The sequence below is a fragment of the Gymnoscopelus braueri genome, assembly GCF_963280865.1.
Source record: "Gymnoscopelus braueri genome assembly, chromosome: 4".
In the NCBI taxonomy this organism is placed as follows: Eukaryota; Metazoa; Chordata; class Actinopteri; order Myctophiformes; family Myctophidae; genus Gymnoscopelus; species Gymnoscopelus braueri.
The window spans coordinates 48,013,806-48,040,870 of record NC_137605.1 but is presented as its reverse complement, the minus strand read 5'-3'; the positions used below and the strand labels follow the sequence as shown (position 1 = coordinate 48,040,870).

Here is a 27,065-nt window from a genome sequence, read left to right as displayed (position 1 = left end):
ATGGCAGGTCAAGGCAGGATCCTGATAAAGGGTGGAAGAGTCGTGAACGAGGACTGCTCCGTAATCAGCGACGTCTACATCGAAGATGGGAAGATTCTCGAAGTTGGATTAAATCTTCAAATCCCGACGGGAGCGAGGGTTATCGATGCTACAGATAAACTGGTGATGCCCGGCGGCATCGATACCCATACCCACATGGAGCTGGCCTTCATGGGAACTAAAGCGGTGGATGACTTCCATATCGGTACTAAGGTAACAAAATGAAGGAGAAACACATGTATTCTAGGGGGGTTTCAATAGGATGTAATCAGTCCAGGGTACCCTTTTGTAACAGAATTGTAGGCACCGGTACATTTTTATTTATGATTACATATTAACCCATTCAATCCGGGAATGCATCTCTGTCATTTTAAGATTTCTTTGCCTATTAAAACATAGCAGATATACAAGCTAATAGCGTGGCACCAAGCTTGCAGATCTGCGATTTTAGAAAAATCGTGAAAATGTGTGCACATCTTTAAATATATATATTTTTAAAGCGAACATTTGTAAAATATTTTGTTCCAGGGACCCCCCCCCCCCAGAAGCAAATATTTGAGTTACAAATGTTCGACTTAAAAAAATGTGCTTGTATATCTGCTATTTTTGAATAGCCAAAGATTGAATGGGTTACATTTTCTAATCTCGACTGTTTGCAAATCAAGCATTCCCTGCTCTGCCCCTCATGGCTCATGATCAATAGCTCTTCCTATCTTGTACATCTCTTGACACTCTGTACTGTTCTCTCTCTCTCTCTCTCTCTCTCTCTCTCTCTCTCTCTCTCTCTCTCTCTCTCTCTCTCTCTCTCTCTCTCTCTCTCTCTCTCTCTCTCTCTCTCTTCTCTCTCTTCTCTCTCTTCTCTCTCTCTCTCTCTCTCTCTCTCTCTCTCTCTCTCCCTCTCTCTCTCTCTCTCTCTCTCTCTCTCTCTCTCTCTCTCTCTCTCTGTGTGTGTGTGTGTTTAGGCTGCTCTGGCAGGGGGTACCACTATGATTCTGGACTTTGTCATCCCCCAAAGAGGCACCTCTCTCCTGGAGGCCTACGACCGCTGGCGGAGCACAGCTGACCCCAAAGTGTGCTGTGACTACAGCCTCCATGTGGCTGTCACCTGGTGGAGTGACAAGGTACAGGGGAGTGGAGCAGTTGTGGAAATTAACTAAGTACATGTACTCAAGTACTGTACTTAAAGGTAGGGTAAGTGATGTTTTTGGGTTAAGACCAAAAGTATTTTTTTAAAGCACTATATTCTGATAGTAATCATTGCTATGGAGTGTTTGTTCAGTAACAGGAGTCTCCCCGTCTCTCCAGCTCTTTAATAAACAGAAAATATATTTTCTGGTAGGTGTCAAAATCTCAGCCAATCAGGAGAAAGTACCAATCTTTAAGCTTTATTTTTAAAGTGTTCCAGTTCTAATTTTGCCTGCTCATTTCTTAGTGTCATCACTTCCAATTTCACTTGTTTAATCTTTATCCTGATTGAGTTCTCTATCCTGATTGGATAAAATTGGAAATGAAACTGAAACTGAAACGAAAATGCATTTTCTGTTTTATAAAGAGCTGGAGAGACATGAAGACTCCTTATATGGACAGGACACTCTATAGTAACGAGCACTATCAGAACATAGACCCATTTTGCAATTGTTTGAATAATTGCAAATCACTTACCCTACCTTTAAGTACAATTTTGAGGTATTTGTACTTTACTCAAGTATTTCCAATTCCCAATACTTTTACTTCCACTCCACTACATCTCAGAGGCGAAATATTGCACTTTTACTCCACTACAATTATTTGAAAACTTTAGTTACTAGTTACTTAGTTAGATTTTGATTATTATTACAAAACATACAGTAACCGCTTCAGCCCTATATCGGCCATTTGAAAATAGCCGATCTACAAGCTCACATTGTGAGCTTGTAGATCTGCTATTTTCAAAAGATTTGTATACATTTGAAAACTTGCACTGAGTGCCCTGCACTGTATGAGCTTGTAGATCTGCAAAATGTTTTTTAAATCATGAAAATGTGTGCAAATCTTTGAATATATATATATATATTTTAAGTGAACATTTGTAACTCAAATCTTTGCTTCTGGGGGTCCCTGGAACAACATATTTTACAAATGTTTGCTTTAGAAAATATATATTCAAAGATTTCCACAATTTTCCTTTTTTTTTTTAAATAGCAGATTTACAAGCTCATAGCGCGGGCCAAAGACATCTTAAAATGACACAGATGCGTTAATGGGTTAATATGATATATAACATACATACAGTATTGTCGCTGTTGTGCAGAAAGCTCTTATGTTCTGTAGGCTATGTACTGTTACTGTTCAACAAAACATAAGTTGTGTTCCAATGGGTCCAATGTAATTATTATATAGTCACAAGCTCTTGTTAATCATTTTCATTGGTTACCGTGAATATTATACCTTTCCCCACTTTCACATTCAACACCAAAAATGTGCTAAAATAGCAGTTCAGTCAGATAACTCACGAATAGATTGAAACCAATATTTTATTTATAGAATGTAAATACAAGTGTGAATATAATATTTTATCTTGGCCTTCAGGCTCTGCCACATTTTTCTCCCTGCTCAGCACAATTAGACAACCATCATCATTAACCATTAAGGGAGATGTACAATATTGCCCCATGGGGGGAACAGAACTATTAGCGGAGCCCCCACTGGTGGTGCTGGGGTGGCGCTGGGAGCAAACAGGCGCATACCAAAAATCCAGGGATACTGGCAGCAGGAGGAAGAGCAGAGACTGTGCTGGTGCGCTTAAATAACTCGGCAAATTGGTCAACTTATTGCCAGTTTGCCACTTCAGCGTATGACGCATGGGTCTTGGCATAACACTGTTGAAATAACACATCCGTATAGAGCAGAGGTTTTCAACTGGAGGTCCGTGGACCACTGGTGGTCCGTGACAGTGGTGGAAAAAGTACTCAAATGTTTTACTTAAGTAAAAGTATCAATACTGCAATGTAGAAATACTCTGTTACAAGTAAAAGTCTGGAATTCAAAATTTACTTGAGTAAAAGTACAAAAGTATTGGTATCAAAATGTACCAAAAGTAGAAAGTACTCATTATGCAGAATGTCCCATTTCACAAGTTTTCAAATAAATAAAATGTATACAAATCCTTTGAAAATAGCAGATCTACAAGCTCACAATGCTTCACATTGCGACGCATTGTGAGCTTGTAGATCGGCCATTCTCAAATGGCCGAAATGTATACAGAGCTGAAGTGGTTAATGTACGTTTTGTAATAATAATCAACATGTATAAAGTAGCTAGTAGCTAAAGTTGTAAAATAATTGTTGTGGAGTAAAAGTATAATATTTGCCCCTGAGATGTAGTGGAGTAGAAGTACTGAAAATTCGAAATACTCCTGTAAAGTAAAAATATCTTAATTTTTTTTTTACTTAAGTACAGTACTTGAGTAAATGTACTTAGTTACTTTACACCACTGGTCCGTGAAGGTATTTCATGTGGTCCCTGGTCATCCATTCAGTAATGTATAAAGTGAAGATAATGTTTCTGTTCGTCCTTTTATTTTTATTTTATTTTAGAGAAACTTAGTAATTTGGTATTTGTGTGATATGAGTACAGTGGAATTCAATTCAATTCCAAAAGTACTTCAAGCTTACAGAAGAGGATCAGCTCATTGTCCACAGACTCTTTCAAGAGACATGTATGAAACGCAGTCCCTTGTGAAGTTCTGGATGAGTTTTCAGACAGTAAAAGCTAAATGAATTTACCTTTTGTAACGATGTAGGCTATGAGTAGGCTGTGAGAGTGGTATTGCCACAATGGCATACCTGAAGAATATTAGTATTATATAACAGTATTATGTACAGGGCAAGGTTGGAGACAGAAAATGACATGAGACTTTGTCCCTGACCACCACTATAGCCAAGACAAGACAGACATGGACCTCCTGTCATCATGCCATGGACCATTAGTGGTCCATGGACCACTGAGAAGCAGTGCACTAAATGACCTGGTAACCTAAGATGACGAGTCAATGAAGTCAGTTACTGGGAAGTCTGAGGTCAAGCATGTGTTTGCTCACTCATAAATGTTACAAATCAGTATAGTATCAGTTAACAGGAGTTTAGTATGGAAGGTTGGGGTAAAGTAACAGGAATAGATCAGTGGTTGGTTCTCAACCTTTTTTGAGCTCTGGACCACTAGCATATTTTAAGCAATCTTCAAGGGCCACCCCAACCCACCTTTAACTAATCTTAGCCCACATATCCCCAGCCAACACAACAGTGGTCCCGAGGTTGATTTTTAGTCAGGGTGGTGGTCCCTGGTTCACAATCAGTTGAAATCCCCTGGTATACAGTACCGAAGTTCTGACAGACATGTACGACAAAGTAATTTGTTCATTTACGGGGGGAAAAAACTGTTGACCTAAAAAAGTTGAAATATGGAGATTCTTTACGACAGCAACGATAAACAAAATGTTCTCTTTCTCTGTGTCTGACTACAAAATTAATGTTCATTAAAAATACCTTTCCCCATGCAACACTCCTTCTCAGACTGACCTTTATTGTGAATTATGTTCACTCTTCTTCCTATATAGGTTAAGGAGGAGATGGAGACATTGGCCAGAGAGAAAGGTGTCAACTCCTTCAAGATGTTTATGGCCTATAAGGAAGTGTTTATGCTACAGGACCATGAGCTGTATGCTGCGTTCTCCCAGTGTCAGCGCATTGGAGCCATAGCTCAGGTGCATGCTGAGAACGGAGACCTTATTGCAGAGGTTTGTACAAAGCAAAAAATACTGATGATCAAAATGTTGGTTCACCACATTGAACACTAGCATCCAGATTCTGAGTACGGCATTATAGGCGAACATTTGGCAAAGATAGCAGATCTATAAGGTCGAGCTTGCAGATAGTGCTAGAGATTTTAGATTGGTGATGAGATAAAAAGGAGGGTAACAAGTATAGACCCTGGACTTTTCATAAATGAATGGCACCAGGAGTTGTATAGCGTCTCTGTTGGGTGGAAACCTCATATGTCCAAAACTGTTACTTTTCAGGATTAAAATTCAAAAAGTAGCAGATCGACAAGCTCAATCACGTTGCGTTTCGAGCTTGTAGATCTGCTACTTTTGATGCTTTTGTGTGACACTGTAGTATGATCAAGTAGGGCATTAATTTACGAAAAAACACAAAAGTTAAAATATGGAGATAAGAGGTTTCCCCCCGACAACAACAATATCATAGAACTATTGGTGCCTATTAATTCCCCATATTATTGAGAATGTGTTATCAGAATCAGAGTCAGCTGGGGGAACTTATTTTTTGTAGTTTTCAGGGAAGGGAAAAGGAATGGAGATATGACATGCAGTCACATATACCAGATATTCATGACAATGACAATGGTATGAAGCAGCCACCGTATAAAGAGGCAGCATGCATGGTAATAGGTATTTACATGATAATGTACATTATTATCGTCACTGTCGGGTGTCAAAAAAACGTTATTTTAAACATATTATTGTAAGACAGTGAAACGATATGTACATTATATTATTAAAAAGCAGAATATAAGTAACCGGTATGTACATGGGGTTACAAAGTAGCAGTATTTACATTGTAGCAGTAATTAAAGGGATATTTCACTTTCAAAACAACATTTTATTGTCTACTCAGGCTTTTGTGAGCCCCCCAGACGGTTTTTAAGTTGCTTAATTCAGTATTTAGATATTTGATATTCATTTTGTCAGACACGCCCCCTTCCTACACAAACCCATTATAACTTCAAACTCCATTTTTAACATGTTAGATTCATCAAAAACACCCGTTCTTGGTTCTGGTGACTCACCCTGCCCTCCTAAGACGCGAGGGGGCCGTGTTTTTTTTATTACTTTTTTCATTTATTTTTTATATTTTTTTTAGAAAATGAAAAGAAATCAATACAATAGAAAAATAATAATAATAATAAATGAAAAAAGTAATCGAAAAAACACGGCCCCCTCGCGTATTAGGAGGGCAGGGTGAGTCACCAGAAGCAAGGACGGGTGTTTTTGATGAATCTAACATGTTAAAAATGGAGTTTGAAGTTATAATGGGTTTGTGTAGGAAGGGGGCGTGTCTGACAAAATGAATATCAAATATCTAAATACTGAATCAAGCAACTTAAAAACGGTCTGGGGAGCTCACAAAAGCCTGAGTAGACAATAAAATGACCCGAAGTTGTTTTGAAAGTGAAATATCCCTTTAAGTTATGTAGTAATAGGCCAAGTACTGTTATACAGTATTAATTAAGTTAAGTAGTTGATAAAGAGGATTATTTGGGGGATTTTTTTTTACGCATGCATCATGATTTACAGTAGGGTAATAACTGTATTAGTTGAAAACATTTAACATCCTTTTATTCTGCAACGTTTTTCTTGCTAAATAAGCATATCGGTGTCAGGGAGTGAAATTAATGGCATAGCAGGGTAGCAACTGCATGGTGTTGATTCGTCTAGGAAGATTACTTTCCCTTTTCAATTATATTTGGTTAAAGCAGTAAGATAAGACACATAATTGTTGGTAAATATCTTACATTTGAACGCTGGAATGTGGGCGAGAAAATGTCATTATCAGTTCATCAGATCAATAAAAAAACATCTAACTGTCTAATATCAAAGAGACAGATCTGACGCTGTTTGATGAAGGATGGTGTCATGAGCAGGCAAAGTAAACCAGGGCCACATTAGCAGTGTGCTCTATGTGTAAACATACCAGCGTTGGATCTCTGGTGAATGTTTGAACCTGATTTTACTCTTTGTCATTGCTCAGTCTGTGTGTGCATCCTCTGCACTGGAGCAGGGTGTGAGAATCTGGGTTTGGTAACCACTTAAACCCCATATTGGTTAACCGGAGTCACTCAGGGATCAATACTAGTGTCTTTTCTGTTTTCTGTTATTGTGGGGAAAACTTTCGCTGAAAATAGCCTATCGTCAAGCTCGCGACGCAACGCGTTGTGAGCTTGACGATCTGCTATTTTCAGCGAAAGCTTTCCCCACAATACCTGTGCTGGGGTTTAAGTGGTTAAGTCAGTGCTTCTCACACTTAATATCAAGGACCCCCAAATTAACTTGTATTTGGCCATGGACCCCCATTGAGAATATTGTTACATTTTACATACATTTTGACATTATTCAAAGTGACGTGCCGTGAGCTTGTATATCTGCTATTTTTGAATAGCCAAAGCATGAAATATGGATAAAGCGGTTAAACTGTGACGCTATATTAACACATTTTTGCTGTGGACCCCCTGGTACCCCGCCAAGGACCCCCTGGACTTTGAGAACCAATGTTCCTGGTTCACACAATGTATTAAATTACCCTCCCCTTATAGCAGTGGTTCTCAAACATTCAGTCAAGGACCCACAAATCCATTATGCATTTTGGCCACGGACCCCCATCTGAAAACATTATTATGCCAGGGACCCCCTGAAGACAAGATCTGTGTTAACACATTTCTAGAAAAGTTTCTAAATGTTGCCTTTTTTTTATTAGATTTTTTTTATAGCAGATCTACAAGCTCACCGCGCTTCACATCGCGACGCGTTGTGAGCTTGTAGATGGGTTAATTTTGAATTGCCGAATTATAAAATAGGTTTTAAGTGGTTTAACTGATCACAATGCTACATTACACTAATTTAGCTGGGGACCCCCCTGGAACCGTCTCAAGGACCCCTGGGGGTACCCGGACTCTACTTTGAGAACCACTGCCTCACACAGAGGTCAGAATACAGAGAATCCTCCTTTGTTAACATTTATACTAAAGACAGTATGATGACAAAGCTATTGAATTACACATTCAGGAATGTGCAGTTATCAGATAACTACATGAACTGAGCATGACTGTTATCCTCAGTTCACCTCAGCGTTTCCTTTTGTCAGCCAGGCAGAACAAAGCCAAAAACAAACCTCTTCTGTTGGTTCACTGGGTTGTCCTGTCATTATATTATAACACTAACATGCCACCTATACGTGTTTATTAGCTACCATGTTTTAATGCAATAAAATGAAAAGTATTCTAGTAAAGCGTATTTGAGAATAACCCATGATGGAATAGGTCCTTATCTGTATCAACATGAACATACCTGAAGTATTGTCTTATAACTAAAGAATGTCCAATTTGCAATATAATATCAGCATAAGTCATCAAAAACCAATAAGCCAGTTCTCATTTCTATTTCCAGCCTTTCCCTGTTTATCTGTGTATCTCAATAGTCAAGGCAGCAAATCACCACTAGAGGGTGGTAAATGCAAGATATAATGGTGGCAGGCAGCAATGTGTGAACTCCAAGGACAAGAGATGGTAGTTCACTAAGTCAGTGGCAGTGGTGTAATGGTGTTTTTTTTTCCCCCCCAGGGGAACAGTATTTTAATGACGTTACATGCACGCGCGCGCACGCTCACCACCACCGGGAAACCTGTTAAATGCAAAGTAGCCATTTGGGTAGCCTACTTGGCTCGTGAATCTAGGGTGTGAAAAATGACCAGTGGAACGCCGTGGTATCCCGTGTAGCGACCACAACACCACTGGTCGGTGGTTCTCAAAGTGGGGTCCAGGGGGACCCCCAGAGGTCCTTGAGGGCGTTCCTGGGGGTCCTCGGCAAAATGAGTTAATGTAGCATCAAAATTGTAGCATCAGTTTTATTACTTTAACCATATAGCCTACATACAAGCTCACAACACGACCGGCTATTTTTGAAATATTTTTGATAAATCTTGGAAAAACGTGGAATAATGTTAAACATTTTTAACACAGATCTGCTCTCGTGTTGGGTCCCTGGCACAAAAACATTTAAAAAGGGGGTCCTTGGCCAAAAAAATATCAATTTGGGGGTCGTTGACATGAAAAAGTTTAAGAACCACTACTGCACTAAGCACTGGCAGTTTGTTTTCCCCCACTCAGGCACAAAATAACTTAATGTTTTTAGATGTCCTGCTCCTTATACCTTTTTTTTCCTGACTCTCCGCTGCTGTGCCGACCACCACAGGGGGCCAAGAAGATGCTGTCGCTGGGCATCACGGGGCCGGAGGGCCACGAGCTGTGTCGTCCCGAGGAGGTGGAGGCCGAGGCCACCCAGAGAGCCGTCACCATCGCCCACGCCGTCAACTGTCCCCTGTATGTGGTCCACGTCATGAGCAAGTCCGCTGCCAAGGTGGTGGCCAACGCACGCAGAGAGGGTGAGCTATGGCAAACACACACGCACGCACGCACACAGGCACGCACGCACGCACGCACGCACGCACGCACGCACGCACGCACGCACGCACGCACGCACGCACGCACGCACGCACACACACACACACACACACACACACACACACACACACACCTGCCTCCCTGCTGGGAGGAAGAGGAAAGGATGGATCTTGTGTGTATTGTCTGTACTGTAGTATATAATATATATCGTCTCTGTCGGGTGGAAACCTCATATGTCCAAAACTGTTACTTTTCAAGATTTCAAATTCAAAAGCATCAAAAGCAGCAGATCTACAAGCTCGAAACGCGTCGCGCCGCGTTTCGAGCTTGTAGATCTGCTACTTTTGATGCTTTTGTCTGACGCTGTAGTATGATCAAGCAGGGCGTCAATTTACGAAAAAACACAAAAAGTTGAAATATGGAGATAAGAGGTTTCTGCCCGACAGTAACGATATGCCTGCTTCTTTGTACATGTGTGCAGCGGTGGAAAGTAACTACTGCAAGTACATTTCCATTTCTTGATACTTTATCGACTCCATCTCAGAGGGAAATAGTGCACTTTTTACTCCCCTAGAATTATTTGACAGCTTTTCTTACTAGTTACTTTGCAGAATTTATAACTAAGACAATTATTAATTAAGCAATCTACAAGTAGGTATGCAATCTACAAGCAATTTTTGAACAGTGTAAGTATAAATGAGGGCTTAAGACTAAGAGTGGTTAATGAACAATAATTGTAGTTCAGTAACATTTAAGTATATTTGTTTGTATAAGATTTTTAATGCAGCACATTTACTAATAACAACGTATTTTTACACCGTGGTATTGCAACTTTTACTCAAGTCCGCCACTGCCTGCTTCTGCGCGCGTGTGTGTGTGTGTGTGTGTGTGTGTGTGTGTGTGTGTGTGTGTGTGTGTGTGTGTGTGTGTGTGTGTGTGTGTGTGTGTGTGTGTGTGTGTGTGTGTGTGTATGTAATTTGGCCGCGGACCCCCATCTCAAAATGTTTTGTTCCAGGGACCCCCAGAAGCAAAGATTTGAGTTACAAATGTTGGCTTTAAAAAATATATATTCAAAGATTTGCACACATTTTTCTAAAATAGCAGATCTACGAGCTCATTGCGCGGCACTCGGTGCCGCGCAATGAGCTTGTAGATCTGCTATTTTTGAATAGCAAAAGAAATCTAAAATGACATGGACGCATTCCCGGTCTTAAAGGGTTATTCCAAGTATGGATGTGTGTTTTCTCTCTCTCCAGGACGTGTGGTGTTTGGAGAGCCCATCGCAGCAGGTCTGGGTACAGATGGAACCCACTACTGGAACAAGGACTGGGCCCACGCTGCCAGCTTTGTCATGGGTCCTCCCCTGAGACCTGACCCCAGCACCCCTGGGTACCTCATGGACCTTCTGGCCAAGTATGTGGAGCTAGAAGTACTCTAAAGTCAGTGTTTCTCAAAGTTTTTCATGTCAAGGACCCCCAAATTGATGTATTTGGCCACGGACCCCCAACTGAAAAGGTTTTGTGGCAGGGACCACGCAGAAGAGAAGATTTATGTATCCAAACTTTTCCAAACAAAAAAAAAAAACATTTTTCAAATATTTTCAAAAATAGTGAAAAAAGTTACGCACTGTGAGCTTGTACATCTGCTATTTTTGAATACCCAACATATAAACGGATAAAGTATATAAATACTAGATACATAGATCTGTACATACAGATAGACATACAGGATTGATTGATTGAATACTTTATTAGCAGTTTGCAAAAAAAAAATCACACCCAGTGTGAAGAGAGTGGTGCCTTTCATGAGGTCATTGCATTAGTTACTTTTTACAGACTTTGATGACTTCAATGTATTTTTACTCATTTTAAGTACTTTAAAATGTTTGTACAGATTTGTACGTGTTTTTACTCATTTTAACATCTTTTAAGTATTTTTACGCATTTTAAGTATTTTTACTCATTTAAAGTATTTTTACTCAGTTTAGGAACTTTAAAGTATCTTTACTAATATTTAAGTATTTTTACTTATTTTAAGTATTTTTACTCATTTTAAGTATTTTTACTCATTTTAAGTAATAGTATTTTTACTCAAAAGTGGTGTGTGTGTGTGTGTACTGTACTGTACTGTACTGTACTGTACCTGTACCTGTACTGTACTGTACTGTACCTCTACCTGTACTGTACGTACTGTACTGTACTGTACTGTACTGTACTGTACGGTCTGTACTGTACTGTACTGTACTGTACTGTACTGTACTGTACTGTACTGTACTGTACGTACTGTACTGTACTGTACGGTCTGTACTGTACTGTACTGTACTGTATTGTACTGTACTGTACTGTACTGTACTGTACTGTACGGTCTGTACTGTACTGTACTGTACTGTACTGTACTGTGCGGTCTGTACTGTACTGTACTGTACCTCTACCAGTACCTGTACTGTACTGTACTGTACGTACTGTACTGTACTGTACTGTACTGTACTGTACTGTACTGTACTGTACTGTACTGTACTGTACGTACTATACTGTACTGTACGGTCTGTACTGTACTGTACTGTACGGTCTGTACTGTACTGTACCTGTACCTGTATGGTTGCATCTTTGTGTTGCAATCAGCCGCAGCTGTTGAGGCTGTGCTCAAACATACAGAGAGGCCGTGCTCATACGGACACACGGACACACGGACACACAGACGGACACCAGGACAAAGTCAAGCGTAGGAGTGGTTGGCACCACTCAAAAAGCACAGGAAAATACAGTTCAATACAAGGTCTGCTAAGAGGATTTTAAACCCAAGAAAGCCTATGGCTTGTTTCCATTGGGGTCCTTTGTACTAAATTCAGAGAAAAAAGCTTTGGACACACAATCTAATTCTTTCATTTCTCCATGTATCTTTGCCAGTGATGACCTCAGTGTAACGGGCACAGACAACTGCACCTTCTCAGTGTGCCAGAAGGCCCTGGGCAAGGATGACTTCACCAAGATCCCTAACGGAGTGAATGGCGTGGAGGACAGGATGTCCGTCATCTGGGAGAAGGGAGTGGTATGTCCTGTTACTGTGCTTCTATATTTTTATACTGGTGGTTATTAACTGTTACCGTACATGTTTGTTTTACTCTGGTGGTTAAGGTTCAAGGTTCAACTTTAACTGTTTCTGTACATATTTATTTTACTCTGGTGGTTATTAACCAGTGGTGGAAAAAGTACTCGCATGTTTTACTTGAGTAAAAGTATCAATACTGCAATGTAGAAATACTCTCTTACAAGTAAAAGTCAGGAATTCAAAATTGACTTGAGTAAAAGTACAAAAGTATTTGCACTAAAATATATACTAAAAATATACTTCATTATGCTGAATGTCCCATTTTACAGGTTTCCAAAAGTATGAAAATGCTTTGAAAATAGCTGATCTACAAGCTCACAACGCGTGGCATTGCTGAACTAGCTTTTAACCAGTGAGACAAAGCGAGGAAAGTTTGAATACTTTAGCAAACCACATTTTTCTGTAACTTTCTCATATTTCAGTGCCACTTTTATAGATTTTTTTGGCCACTACATTGAGAGCTAAGATTGTTAGGGAGGCATTTTAACTGCATGGACTTAGAACACTGTGTGAGCACGTACTGCAGGGACTGCAAGGGACATTGGGAATTGGAAACAACTAAATTGGGGCAGAAAATGGGGGAAAACTGAGGAGAGGAAAGTTTGAGTCACACCCATCTTTCCCCCTGTGAGGAGCTTATTTAAGCATGTGACCCCAAGGCCACTACAAGGACTTACAGTACTGTGCTAGCAGTAGTGGAAGAAGTACTCAAAAACATTATTTTTTACTTAAGTAAAAGTACTAATACCAGCATATAAAATGGTAAGTAAAAGGTCTGTGTTCATGAGTATTTGCTACAAAATATACTTAAAGTGCCAAAGTAAAAGTAACACATTTTGCGATACAACGTGAGCTTGTAGATCGGCTATTTTTGACAAGCCGAAGTATAAAATTGTTTTGTAATAATAACCAAAATCTACAAAGTAACTTGTAGCTAAAGTTTTCCAATAATTGTAGTCGTGTAAAAAGTACAATATTTGCCTCTGAGCTGTAGTGGAGCAGAACATATAGAAAAATGGACATACAGTACTCAAGTAAAAACTTTATTTATTTCTTACTTTTCTAAACAGAAGTCACAAAGTGCTGCACAGAAAGAATAATACAATAATGGCAAAAAAAGCAAGAAATACAAATCACAATATAAAAGGATGCTAATAGAAAATGAGCTCGACATGAAAAGAGGGCTATTACTATTAGGCTATATAAAAAAAGGAAAAGGAAGGTTATATAACATGGACGGGTGCTTTAGAAGAAGGCTTTTCTGAAGTGATTTAAAGGATAGTATCAGCTTGCCGAATAGACTCGAGTAGGACATTCCAGCATTTAGGAACTTGAACGGAGAAGGCTCGATCTCCCTTGGTTACACGGTGAGTTTTGGGGACCTTTTAAGAGAGTCCCACCTAAGTGCAGTACTTAAGTAAATGTACTTAGTTACTTTCCACCACTGTGCGCCAGTGCTTACAAATAGCAGATCGTTGGTGTCGGGCAGAAACCTCTCATTTCCATATTTTAACTTGTGTTTTTTGCGTAAATTAACGCCCTACTTGATCATACTACAGCGTCACACAAAAGCATAGCAAAAAGTAGCAGATCCACAAGCTTGTAGATCTGCTACTTTTGCTATTTTTGAATTTGAATCCAGAAAAGTAACAGTTTTGGACATATGAGGTTTCCACCCGGCGGAGACGATATTTTCGACGTTGTGGGCAGAAACTTGATTCGCTTGCAATCACAGTGGAGTTACTGACCTTTCGGTTAGAGTGTGTATTGCATTGTCACTCACTCACCGTGGCACCTACAGGGAAAGTTTGATGTTTTTTTTGTGAACGTTTCTCCTCTCCTCAGCACAGTGGCAAAATGGATGAGAATCGATTTGTAACCGTCACCAGCAGCAACGCGGCGAAAATCTTCAACTTTTACCCCCAGAAGGGACGCATCGCCAAGGGCTCCGATGCTGATGTGGTTATATGGGACCCCAAGTCGACAAGGTCAGTATAGGGCTCAGGTCACTTCAGCAAAAACTCACAGATACCCTCTGAAATAGAGTTTTATGTGTACTGTACAGCAATGGTTACCAAACTTTTCAGGCCGCGACCCCACAAAATAATACAATTTGAACTGGGGACCCCCACCCTGACAAGCACTTGGAATTGTAGGCATTACATTTAGTTTGACTCGGTTCCACAGATAAATATTGTGAAAATAGCCCAAACTACATATAGCCAAACTACAAACTATGTGAGCTTGTAGATCCGCTATTTTCACAATGTTTGCCCCTTTCTTACGTAATAATTGACAATTTGGCCAATTTGGTATTCAAAAGATCTTCAAAGCCATTACATTTTCACTTTAGACGTGTGCAGATACCCTGTATACACTTATACTGTATGTTGGTTTGTTTACTGTTGAGTGAGAAAACAATGTTGCACATTAAGCTAATAATTTGGGGACCCCCCTGGGGTCCCGACCCCCATTTTGGGAACCACTGCTGTACAGCACCGTCTTTTAACGTTGGGTCCGGGGCCGACCAGGGGTTGAAAGGGACCCTTTTGGGTTTGTAACTCTGAGAGTGTACGGATGGAACCAAATGGAGTTATATTAACACTGAGAGTGTAGATTGGGACTCCAGTTCTGTATTCCAGTTGGTTCAGTGGTTCTCAACCCTTTTAATTTCAAGGATCCCCAGTTCTTCATTTAGAAAATTTTTGAATACTTTTGGTACTTTTAAATACATTTTTGATGCCAATAATGTTGTACTTTTGCTCAAGTAATATTTTGAAATGGGACTTTTACTTGTAACTGAATATTTCTACATTGTGGTATTGCTGAAGTCGGAGTAATTCTTCCACCACGGCCCAGAATAGTGACGTTAGGGTTCATGTGGTTAAATGGCAATCGTAGCCCTGTCACTTATAATGCTGCTATCAGCATACTCACCTGCAGATGGTGCTGTTGACACACTGAGCGACCATGAAAGCCTGTCTTCAAGGAAGGAAACATTTACAATAGAATATAATGTAATAGAATGTAATAGACCTTTATTGATCCTGTGTTAGAGTAAATACTGTGAGGTCCAGTCATAGGAAGAAAATATCACAAAAAAAGAACCATCAACGATGTACATAAAGCATACAACCGTATATACACCATAATACAAATAGCCTGCACTATGCAGGACGAAAAAATACACACAGTCCCAGTGTCAATAACATTATCCCTCCCAGAGCACAGTGGTGGAAAGTACTGTACTTAAGTACGATTTTGAGGTATTTGTACTTTAAGTATTTCCAATACTTTTACTTCTACTCCACTACATCTCGGATCCAAATTATGTACTATTATGCTACTAGATTTATTTGGAAACTTTAGTTACTTGTTACTTTGTAGATTTAGATTATTATTACAAAACATGCATTAACCACTATAGCCTTGTATATATATATATTTTGGCCATTTGAAAATAGCCGATCTACAAGCTCACCAATACGTCGCAGATATGCTATTTTCAAAAGATCCCAGCAAGCACAGTCAGGACCCGGACCAATCAGTGACATCTCGATTGGGGCTAGATCAAGTCAAACCAAGACAAGTCAGATCTGGCCCAGAATATCACCTGATTTCAACCAAAATTAATCCTGACCACAAAAACGTCACTTCCAGGACGTCATCTGAACACATTTCTCATCACCCAAAATTGCTGTCCAAATGTCCATATGATGTCCCGGTGATGACGTCCTGTAAATGACGTAAAGATCATCCCCATATGGGCTGTGATCTGGCCTAGTCCTGAACGTCACCGGGGTGATGACCGGGCGTCATCATAACGTCATCATGACGTCATTGTGCTTGCTGGGATTTGTATACATTTGAAAACTTGAAATGACATTTTTTTACATTTTGCATAATGAGTACTTTTACTTTTGGTACTATACGTGTACGAACATTTTTATACCAATACTTTTGTACTCTTACTCAAGTAAATTTTGAATTCTGGGCTTTTACTTGTAACAGAGTATTTCTACATTGCAGTATCAATACTTTTACTTAAGTAAAAAGAAAAATTACTTGTTCCACCACTGCCAGAGCAACTACAACTATGTAAGCAAACGGTATACGAGCAATACACACCTTGTACAATAGCCTGCGATCACAGTGTCATTATAGAATCCCACCCTAAGCTGAGGTACATACTGTACATGAGCAACGTTACTCACAAGCCAATCTGGGAATCCATTCGGTAAAAAAAAAGGGGGGAAAAAATGTCCCTAGTTTTTGCCTCTGGGGGCACCACCACCTTTTTTGTGTAATAAACAGGAACTCGGTTTGGCTCCTCCCCTTTCTTAGTCCACTTCCTCTCGGGTGCTTCTGTGTTCATTCCTACTAACAACAACACTACATGTTCAGGGCAGTGGTGCCGACAAATTCTGCTGTTTGCTGAATCTGTCTTGAGATTACTCACAATCAGCCATGCTAATGTTACTGACATCACATGAAACACAGATAGTGTCTAGTGCAGTGGTTCTCAAACTGGGGGTCAAGGACCCCCAAAATGATATGTATTTGGCAGCGGACCTCCATCTGAAAAAGTTTTGTGCCAGGGACCCCCAGAAGAGAAGATTTTGTGTAAAAAAAAAATCGAAATTATTCAAAATCTTCCAACCATTTTCGATATTTAAAAAAAAAAAAGCAGATGTACAGTACAAGCTTGCAGCGCCACACGAAGTGACGCGCTGTGAGCTTTTTTTTAAATAGCCAACATATGAATGGATAAAGTGGTTAAATGATTATCATTTATCATATCAGGTTAACTACTTTTGTTGGGGACCCCCTGGATCCACCCCCCAAGGACCCCTGGGGGTTCACGGACCCCACTTTGAGAACCAATGCTCTACACACTATTCGTGTCTTTGTTTCTTCCTTACTGCACTGCTGCTATGACAACTGAATTGTCTGTCGGTCTGCCTGCATGCGTGCGTGCTCACGCGTGCGCACGTGTGTGTGTGTGTGTGTCTGTCTCTCTCTCTCTTTTTCTCTGTCTATCCCTTTCTCTGCACATCTCTCTGTCTTTGTCCCCTTCTCTGTCTGTCTGTCCCCCTATCTGTCTGTCCCCCTGTCTGTCTGTCTGTCCCCCTATCTGTCTGTCCCCCTGTCTGTCTGTCTGTCCCCCTGTCTGTCTGTCTGTCCCCCTATCTGTCTGTCCCCCTATCTGTCTGTCCCCCTGTCTGTCTGTCTGTCCCCCTATCTGTCTGTCCCCCTGTCTGTCTGTCTGTCCCCCTATCTGTCTGTCCCCCTGTCTGTCTGTCTGTCCCCCTATCTGTCTGTCCCCTCTCTCTGTCCCGTCTGTCTGTCTGTCTGTCTGTCTGTCTGTCTGTCTGTCTGTCTGTCTGTCTGTCTGTCTGTCTGTCTGTCTGTCTGTCTGTCTGTCTGTCTGTCTGTCCCCCTGTCTGTCTGTCTGTCTGTCTGTCTGTCTGTCTGTCTGTCTGTCTGTCTGTCTGTCTGTCTGTCTGTCTGTCTGTCTGTCTGTCTGTCTGTCTGTCTGTCTGTCTGTCTGTCATTCTATCTATCTACTGTATAACACACACACACACACACACACACACACACACACACACACACACACACACACACACACACACACACACACACACACACACACACACACACACACACACACACCACACACACACACACACACACACACACACACACACACACACACACACACACACACACACACACACACACACACACGAGATGCATTGCTGCTACACAGTGGTGCATGTCTGTCCGCACATCAGTCCTAATAAGGGAGTTTGCATTCTATAGCAGCCAGGCTTACATAATAACCACATGCACTGTTCTCTCTCCTGTGTAGAATGTGGGTTAAGTCCTTCATGCACATCAGTAACGCTTGACGTGAACTACGGGGGTGAAGTGGTGTAATTGGCTTTAGATTAATTCCGTGGTAAAACTAAAGAAAGCTTGTGCTGAGAACCTACTGAATTACTACAGCTGTGGATAGAAGGAGGCTAAAAGGATATGATATTGTTTCAACTCTCAGACCTTTTACCCTTGGTGGCAGGCAGTACATTTACTTGAGTACTGTACTTAAAGAGTACCCGTAAACAGTTGAGAGCAGTTTTTCTGGGCGGGGCTGACACTCAGGTGAGTTACAGTGATAACATCAGAGTCACTGATGGCATAATTCCTAACTACACCTATAAAGGACTGAACTTCTGCAAGTTCTGCTATTTTCTTTTTGGAAAATTTCTGGAGAATATCAAAATTTTAATACAGCAATGCGTTGATATTAAAAGGAAAATGCACGTTTGTAATTTGTACTTTTCAATACTTTTTTAAAAAGCAAAGTATTTGAACTCAAGTACAAATTTGACACTTTTTTTTTGGATACAAACTTTCACTTGTAGTTGAGTAATATTTGACCAGGAGTATCTATACTTTGACTCAAGTACTGTGGTTGAATACTTTGTCCAGTACTGTGGTTGAATACTTTGTCCAGTACTGTGGTTGAATACTTTGTCCAGTACTGTTGTTGAATACTTTGTCCAGTACTGTGGTTGAATACTTTGTCCAGTACTGTGGTTGAATACTTTGTCCAGTACTGTGGTTGAATACTTTGTCCAGTACTGTTGTTGAATACTTTGTACACCATGGATTGTTTAACTCTCAGGCCGTTTACCCTTAGTGTCAAAATCAAGGCACACTCTAGTCTAGTGTGTGTGTGTGTGTGTGTGTGTGTGTGTGTGTGTGTGTGTGTGTGTGTGTGTGTGTGTGTGTGTGTGTGTGTGTGTGTGTGTGTGTGTGTGTGTGTGTGTGTGTGTGTGTGTGTGTGTGTGTGTGTGTGTGTGTGTGTGTGTGTGGGGGGGGGGGGGGTGTGTGTGTGTGTGTGTGTGTGTGTGTGTGTGTGTGTGTGTGTGTGTGTGTGTGTGTGTGTGTGTGTGTGTGTGTGTGTGTGTGTGTGTGTGTGTGTGTACATGTGTGTGTGTGTGTGGGGCGCGTGCGTGCGTGCCTGCATAAACACAAGAGCACTGTCGGTCGGGCAGAAACCTTCCATATTTAAAATTAATGCCATATACTTTGCTCATACAAGAGTGTGGCGCAAAAGCACTGAAAAAAGCATATCTACAAGCTCACAACGTGTCACAACAATTTTAAAATGTTTTAAAATAAAATTTAAAAAAGGAAGAATTTTGTACATATGATGTTTCCTCCCGACACGAAGACATGCATGTGTACTGTCTGCCTGCATGTAGGCCTACTGCACTACAGTACATGCATGTTTGCTGACATTCTAACGTTTGTTTTTTGCAAGCCCGGGAGCGCTTCATGTTTGATTGTTGAGGCTGTGAATTCATTTGTGAAAGAGCATAATTAATTGACCTAACGATTGCATCACACAGCATCTGGGGCCTGGGGCCATAAAACCCTGATTACATAACTGCAGAATGTCACAAACCTCTGCCGTTAGTTTCATATTTAGGCGACACGGTAGTACAGCTGTTTGCTTTATATCTTTTTGTTTGTTTGTTTAATGTTTGTTTATGTTTTGTTAACCACTTAAACCCTATATACGTTGTTGTCGACCCCGGTCCCCCTGGCGTCTATACGTAGTCCCCTCCTATTTTACACAAAACCTGTTCACTGAAAATTGCCGATATACAAGCCCACAACTCAACATAATTGTTATGTATGTACAACAGTATCAACAGTAAAGAGGATCAATACGTGCATATAGGCATGTAGATATACATAAAGATTTTTTGTCCATTTGCAAGCATAAGAAAAACAAAATAGCGAAGGAATGATTATTGATTATTGTCAGTCAGTAGTATCTAAATCGTAATAATTAAGGCCTAAAACTAATTAAATTCAAAGCATGACATAAAACAAGCATAACCAGAAAGGAAATGTATGTGTACTGTAGGTATGTAGTTGGATATTAATAAATATAATATATATATACTGTAGAGTAGGCCCAGGTACATTTACAAAGGAAGTTCTGTAAGATCTGTTATTTTTGCTGAATGTTTGCCTGTTTTCAGGAGGCTAGGGTTCATGTGGTTAAGTCATACTCTCTTTGTATGGTATAACCTATTGTTTTGACAGCGTTTTTGACAGTTTCTTTTACACCATATTGTAACGACTTCTATTTAATTAATTTTTACATAACTTTGGGCATTTATTTTGTCGTTGTAGGCCAGTAGAGAAAGAGGAGAGCAAAGGATAGAGGAGATATGACCTGCACAGAGGAATCCAACCAAGGATAGGACATTATAGGAAAGGTGAGAAGTTCCTCCCTTAGTCCATGAAAGGTGGTTGCCCTCAAAGTACAAACCCAGGAAGTCTTTTAAGTGCCTTTTCCACTAGAATACCATAACACTGCAATTAACGTAATGGTTAAGTACCATCATGTGACTTTTCTTACTAAATTGATTAGTCAGATAAACTACTTAACCCTGTATTATACGTCTTTGTACAATGGTGGAGTACAACATATTACCAATACAACAACACAACAATTTTTATATAATAAAATATATAATAACACAACAATTGTGAACATAGCGATTGTTCATTAATTGTAATCGAGGCAAAAGTTTGAAATACTCATGATATTGATTTGAAGTCATATCGCCCAGCCCAGTTCCTACAGCAGATGAATGTAACAGGCATACTACATGAAGTGTGAGAGACTATAGGCCTTAGCGGATGACATCCCCGACATCTGCAGCCTTGCAGACCAGCTAATTAAACTCTGTGCTCCGGTTGCAGCTCTCTGTCTGTCTGTCTGTCTGTCTGTCTGTCTGTCTGTCTGTCTGTCTGTCTGTCTGTCTGTCTGTCTGTCTGTCTGTCTGTCTGTCTGTCTGTCTGTCTGTCTGTCTGTCTGTCTGTCTGTCTGTCTGTCTGTCTGTCTGTCTGTCTGTGTGTGTGTGTGTGTGGTGTGTGTCTTTCTCTCTGTCTCTGTCCCTCTCTCTCTCTCTCTCTCTCTGTCTCTCTCACTGTCACTCTCTCGCTCTCTCTCTCTCTCTCTCTCTTTCTCTCTCTCTGTCTCTCTCTCTGTCTCTCTCTCTGTCTCTCTCTCTGTCTCTCTCACTGTCACTGTCACTCTCTCGCTCTCTCTCTCTCTCTTTCTCTCTCTCACTCTCTCTCACCCACTCTCTATGGACACAACATACTGAAAGAAGTTACTACTACTACTTGCAACTCGCAATGCAGATGGATACTAAATACATGTGAAAACATATATTTTTCAGTTATGCCAGCATTGCTCTTATGAAGCATTTATTTTGTTCAATTCGGCAGCCTCGCTGCATACACACGCACAGACAGAAACTCTCTCTCTCTCTTTCTCTCCCACTATATCCCATGCTCACAGCCTGAGCTAAATGTCGACTTACATTGTAGTTTATACTCCATGCATGACAAGATGATAAAATATGTATTTGGGACAAACAGAAACAATAACATCCATCTGCAGCCTCGCAGTCCACTTAATTAACTCTGTGCTCCCCTTCTCTCTCTCTCTCTCACACACACACACACACACACACACACACACACACACACACACACACACACACACACACACACACACACACACACACACACACACACACACACACAGTCACACACACACACACACACACACACACACACACACACACACACACACACACACACACACACACACACACACACACACACACACACACACACACACACACACACACACACACACACACACACACACACACACACACACACACACACACACGTCTCTATCTCTCCACCAGTAGGTAGTACGCACACAAGAGCTCCATGCATGTAAAAGAGAAATCCCTGTGAATCTCTTACAACATAGGAGCGACAGTGGCTCAGGAGGTATATAGCGGCCACAGGTTCGATCCCTGTGTTACTGTTGAAGTGTCCTTGAGCAAGACACTGAACCCCTAACTGCTCCCCATGAGTAGATTGGTGCCGTGCATGGTTTCCTCTGCTGTCGCTGTGTGAATGTAAAGCACTTTGGATGAAGGCTCTATATAAATGGACCCATGTTGTTTTATGAAGGGTGCAGGGTGGTGCAGTATCACTTAGTAATATATTGCATGTACCTATTCCAGTCATTCTCAAACTATTTAATTTCAAGGATCCGCAGTAAGAGAGTGTACAAATGGAACCAAATTTGGACCCATAATTGGTTCCATTTGTGCACTCTCAGAGTTACAGACCTGTAAGGACCCTGAGGGTCCCTGGACCTCACTTTGAGACATGCCCTATTCCATTAGATACTCCAAACTGTATTGGGACACATGCTTTTTGCATGTGTTCTTTTTGCTTGACTTTCTCAAATTGCAGCCTATTCCAAGAAGTAAACAAGACCAGGAGACCTGGTTCTGCCAGACCCAGAATAAATTCCTAGTACTTTATAAGGACTTCGTATGACGTGTCAGCCTGTGTCCCTTTTATGCCCATGTATGGAGAAGAAAGGGTCCCTTTTATACAGCCGGTCTTTTTCGCCCATGTATGGACGAAAGGGGACAAAGCCTCATGTAGGCCGACCCCTTGGGTCTGGCAAAAATCACACCCAGTGTGTCATCATGTGTCTCGCTAGCCAATCACAGTGCTGAATAGAGTCAGCCAATAGAGTCAGCCAATCACAGTACAGCTAGGGGTGTACTAATGAGCCAATCACACAGTACAGCAAATGTGTACTAATGAGGTGTCCCAACCCCACTTATAGGGGCGGCTACACCGCCCAGAAAATGACACCATTGCCTTTCTTCTATTACCACCCTTTCTTCTATTACCACCCTTTCTTCTGTTATTGCCCTTTCTTCTATTACCACCCTTTCTTCTATTACCACCCTAAGGCCAAAAATATCCACTAATGGTCATGCCCACACTATGGGCATGCCCATATATGGTCATGGCCATTATAAGTTCATATCGGACGGATCAGTGGTTCTAGACAACCGGAACTCCATAAATGCCTATATATGGGCATCGTAGGGCACTGTATGAGCATATCTGCACACCAGACACAGACATAGACACAACTTGAACTCTATGTCGTATATGACATTACTTTGAGGAAATGTAACTTTAGAAAAAAAAAGATTTTTAGCATGACATTTGGTTTATCAGAATAGTATGACATTCTTTTGTAAAATTGTATTTTTCTTTATATATGACATATGTTTTATAGTGTACTATTACAAGTTACTCTTTGAGTCTAAGACTATTAATCTATCACTTAAAAACAGATATTTTTCAAACATCTTTCCTGGAAAAACTGTCATCTTTTCATTCAAACTAATTTATATTCAGCAGCACAGTCCAGTCTCATACGGCTGTGCTTTATTAGATTGAGTAGTGATATTGTTTTATTGTGCTTATGCAGCATTTCTAAGATAGATGCCACAACAATAATGCAATAAACCACAGTAAAAATATATAATAAGTGCCAACTGACAGAAGCACATGTGTTTTGCAAGCTTTTTAGACTAGAGCCCATGAGCAGTGGTGGAAAGTACTGTACTTAAGTACAATTTTACGGTACTTAAACTTTACTTTAGTATATATTATTATATATTCTACTCCACTACAACTCAGAATCACATATTGTACTTTACATTACATTTATTTGACAGCTTTAATAACTAGAATCGTTCCTTTGTAGATTTAAATTATTAATACACAACATTTTATACTTTGGCTATTCAGAAATAGAAAAAAGTGAGTTATTTTACTTTGGTACTTTAAAGGGTTAGTTCAGATTTTTCGAGTATTTTCTGTAGGAAATACTTACCATTAATGTAGTGGTTGCAAAGGTATTAATTGATTGCCTGAGTCCCGTGGTCAGAGTTATGGTCCGGTTCTGATAAATATGAAGTAATTCCGGTAGATTTGGTGGGGGCCGCTCATTAAAAATAAATTAATAAAAAAATAGCGTCATTTGTATTGTTGACCTATTTCTACCATATAGAGCAGGTTTCGTTCAATTTCGACCCCTCTGTCACATGGTGCTATTTTTTGTGTCATATATTTTGTGCGTGAGTAGGCTGCCGCGGCGCAGTGATTCTAGACACAAACATTAGTACCATGTGACAAAAATCTGAACTAACCCTTTAAGTATAGTTTGATGGCAAGACTTATGAACTTTTACTCAAGTAAAATGTTGAATACAGGCCTTTTACTTGTAACAGAGTGTTTCTATATTGTGGTATTGTGGTACATTTAATAAAAAATCACACCCAGTGTGAAGTGGGCGGTGTGGTCACAGTGGTCATCACAGTGATGGAAGAAGTGATGGAAGAAGTGATGGAAGAAACCATAACTTTAAAAAAACATTTTTTTTTAAAGTTATGGTTTCTTATATAGGGCTATGCACATGTGTCATGTTTCCCTAGCCAATCACAGTCCTGAATAGACTGTGATTGGCCAATCACGGTGCAGGGTTAGGGGGGTACATTTGTGGCCAATCACAGTGCAGGATTTGGTGTGCAAATATCCAAACCTCACATATAGGGGCGGTTTCACCGCCCAAAAACAATCTGAGTATCTTCTTCTACCTCTGATTCTCTTTTGCAAAAGTCCTATTGTCAGGATCTTGGCCTCTTTCCCTGTCCTGTATGCCCTTCCTATGTCATTTAGGCCCTTTCCTGTCCTGTGTGCCCTTCCTATGTCATTTAGGCCCTTTCCTGTCCGGTGTGCCCTTCCTATGTCATTTAGGCCCTTTCCTGTCCGGTGTGCCCTTCCTATATCATTTAGGCCCTTTCCTGTCCGGTGTGCCCTTCCTATGTCATTTAGGCCCTTTCCTGTCCGGTGTGCCCTTCCTGTGTCATTTAGGCCCTTTCCTGTCCTGTGTGCCCTTCCTGTGTCATTTAGGCCCTTTCCTGTCCGGTGTGCCCTTCCTATGTCATTTAGGCCCTTTCCTGTCCGGTGTGCCCTGAGGTGACTTTGCCCCGTGTGTTTTCCCCCTTGATCCTGCCGTGTTGCTTGTTAGTTCTGTTATGTTAGAGGGATGTTTAGTGTTTTAGCTTGTAGTCCAGTGTGCTTGTCATAGTGTTCTTGTGAGCTTGTGTTGTATTTGTAGTATGTTGTCCTCCTTGGTTTCCTGAATTTGTCTGAGTCCTGCGTTTGTCTTTGAGTCCTGCGTTTCTGCATTTGGGTCCAAAAACGCCACCTTTCCGTGACACCTATAGACATACATACATTTATTGTATTAAGCTTCTCATGTAAAATACAGTACATGCCAATGTTGCCTGAATTCAGACTCATGAACGTGTGTGCGTGTGTGTGTGTGTGTGTGTGTGTGTGTGTGTGTGTGTGTGTGTGTGTGTGTGTGTGTGTGTGTGTGTGTGTGTGTGTGTGTGTGTGTGTGTGTGTGTGTGTGTGTGTGTGTGTGTGTGTGTGTGTGTGTGTGTGTGTGTGTGTGTGTGTGCAGGAAGATCTCAGCCCAGACCCACCACCAGGCCGTGGACTACAACATCTTTGAGGGCATGGAGTGTCATGGTGTCACTGTGGTCACCATCTCCAGGGGGAGCGTGGTGTATGAGAATGGTCAGCTGAAGACAACACCAGGCCACGGCAGGTTCATCCACCGACAGCCCTTCTCCCAGTTTGTGTACAAAAGAATCAAGCAGCGAGATCAGGTCTGTCTTCCTAATGTATCGGTTCAATATCCTGCTCATAATCTATGTTTTAGTCATTGTCATGCCAACCCTCTAATGCAGTGGCTCCCAAACCGTCGGTCAGGACCCATTTTTGGGTTGCGGACCAATTTTTATGGGTCCCAAAATATTTAAAAAAATGTTTAATGATAATAAAATAATAAGAAAAATAATAATTACAATTTTCATAATTAAACTTTAAAAGAGAAAAATGTAAAGATTTTTTCAAAATTTTTGAAAGTAAAGAAAACCCTCCCTAAAAAATACGTAAGAAAAAGCAAATCTACAAGCTCGTGCTCGAACAAGCTTGTAGTGTATTTTCACTATTAAATCGGGGGTTAAGTGGTTAATTCAAAATGTATTTTTGTGGATCCCAGGGAGACACCAAATTTCTCTTTTGAGGCTCGAGCTGAACGTTTGGGAAACACTGCTCTAATGAGAGCCAAGATGTTTTATTTGGCAGGAAATGCTACAGTATGATATCGTTGCTGTCGGGCAGAAACCTCTTACCTCCATATTCTAACTTTTCGTAAATTATCGCCCTACTTGATCGTACTACAGCATCACACAAAAGTAGGAAGTAGTTTGAATTTGAATCCTGAAAAGTAACAGTTTTGGACAGAGACGATAATATACAGTAGGACAACATGTGAAAGAAAGCCGGTGGATTACTTTTTACTTTACTGATTGTGATTCAGGGATTAGACATTAGAAGTGAATGTGTCTTGAGGGGAATCAAAACGTTGACATACTGTAAATGATGCCACATTTACTTTAGAAACATCCTTAATTCTTTGTGTTTGGTTTACAGGTGGGGCAACCTACAGCTGTGGACAGAAAGCCCTATGAAGGAAAAGTCATATCTTTATGAATGAATGGTACTGGACTACTAACAGTATTACATCCCAGCTGCATGTCTGCAGTGTGTCGATATGAAATTACATCTGTACTGTATTCCATTCCAGCCTTTAGTATGATTCATCATTCTGCAAG

The 27,065-nt window shown here is 40.6% G+C and overlaps 1 protein-coding gene across 1 annotated transcript; it reads left to right on the top strand.

The window, feature by feature from the left end:
- Positions 1 to 26,943, top strand: dpys (dihydropyrimidinase; the record flags this gene model as incomplete). Its single annotated transcript, XM_080427103.1, has 9 exons — positions 1 to 252; positions 1,002 to 1,160; positions 4,634 to 4,813; positions 9,062 to 9,251; positions 10,527 to 10,683; positions 12,177 to 12,318; positions 14,224 to 14,366; positions 25,847 to 26,054; positions 26,884 to 26,943. The coding sequence occupies 9 exons, from the start codon at positions 1 to 3 to the stop codon at positions 26,941 to 26,943; spliced, it is 1,491 nt and encodes a 496-aa protein (XP_080283229.1).
- Positions 26,944 to 27,065: the final 122 nt, after the last annotated feature.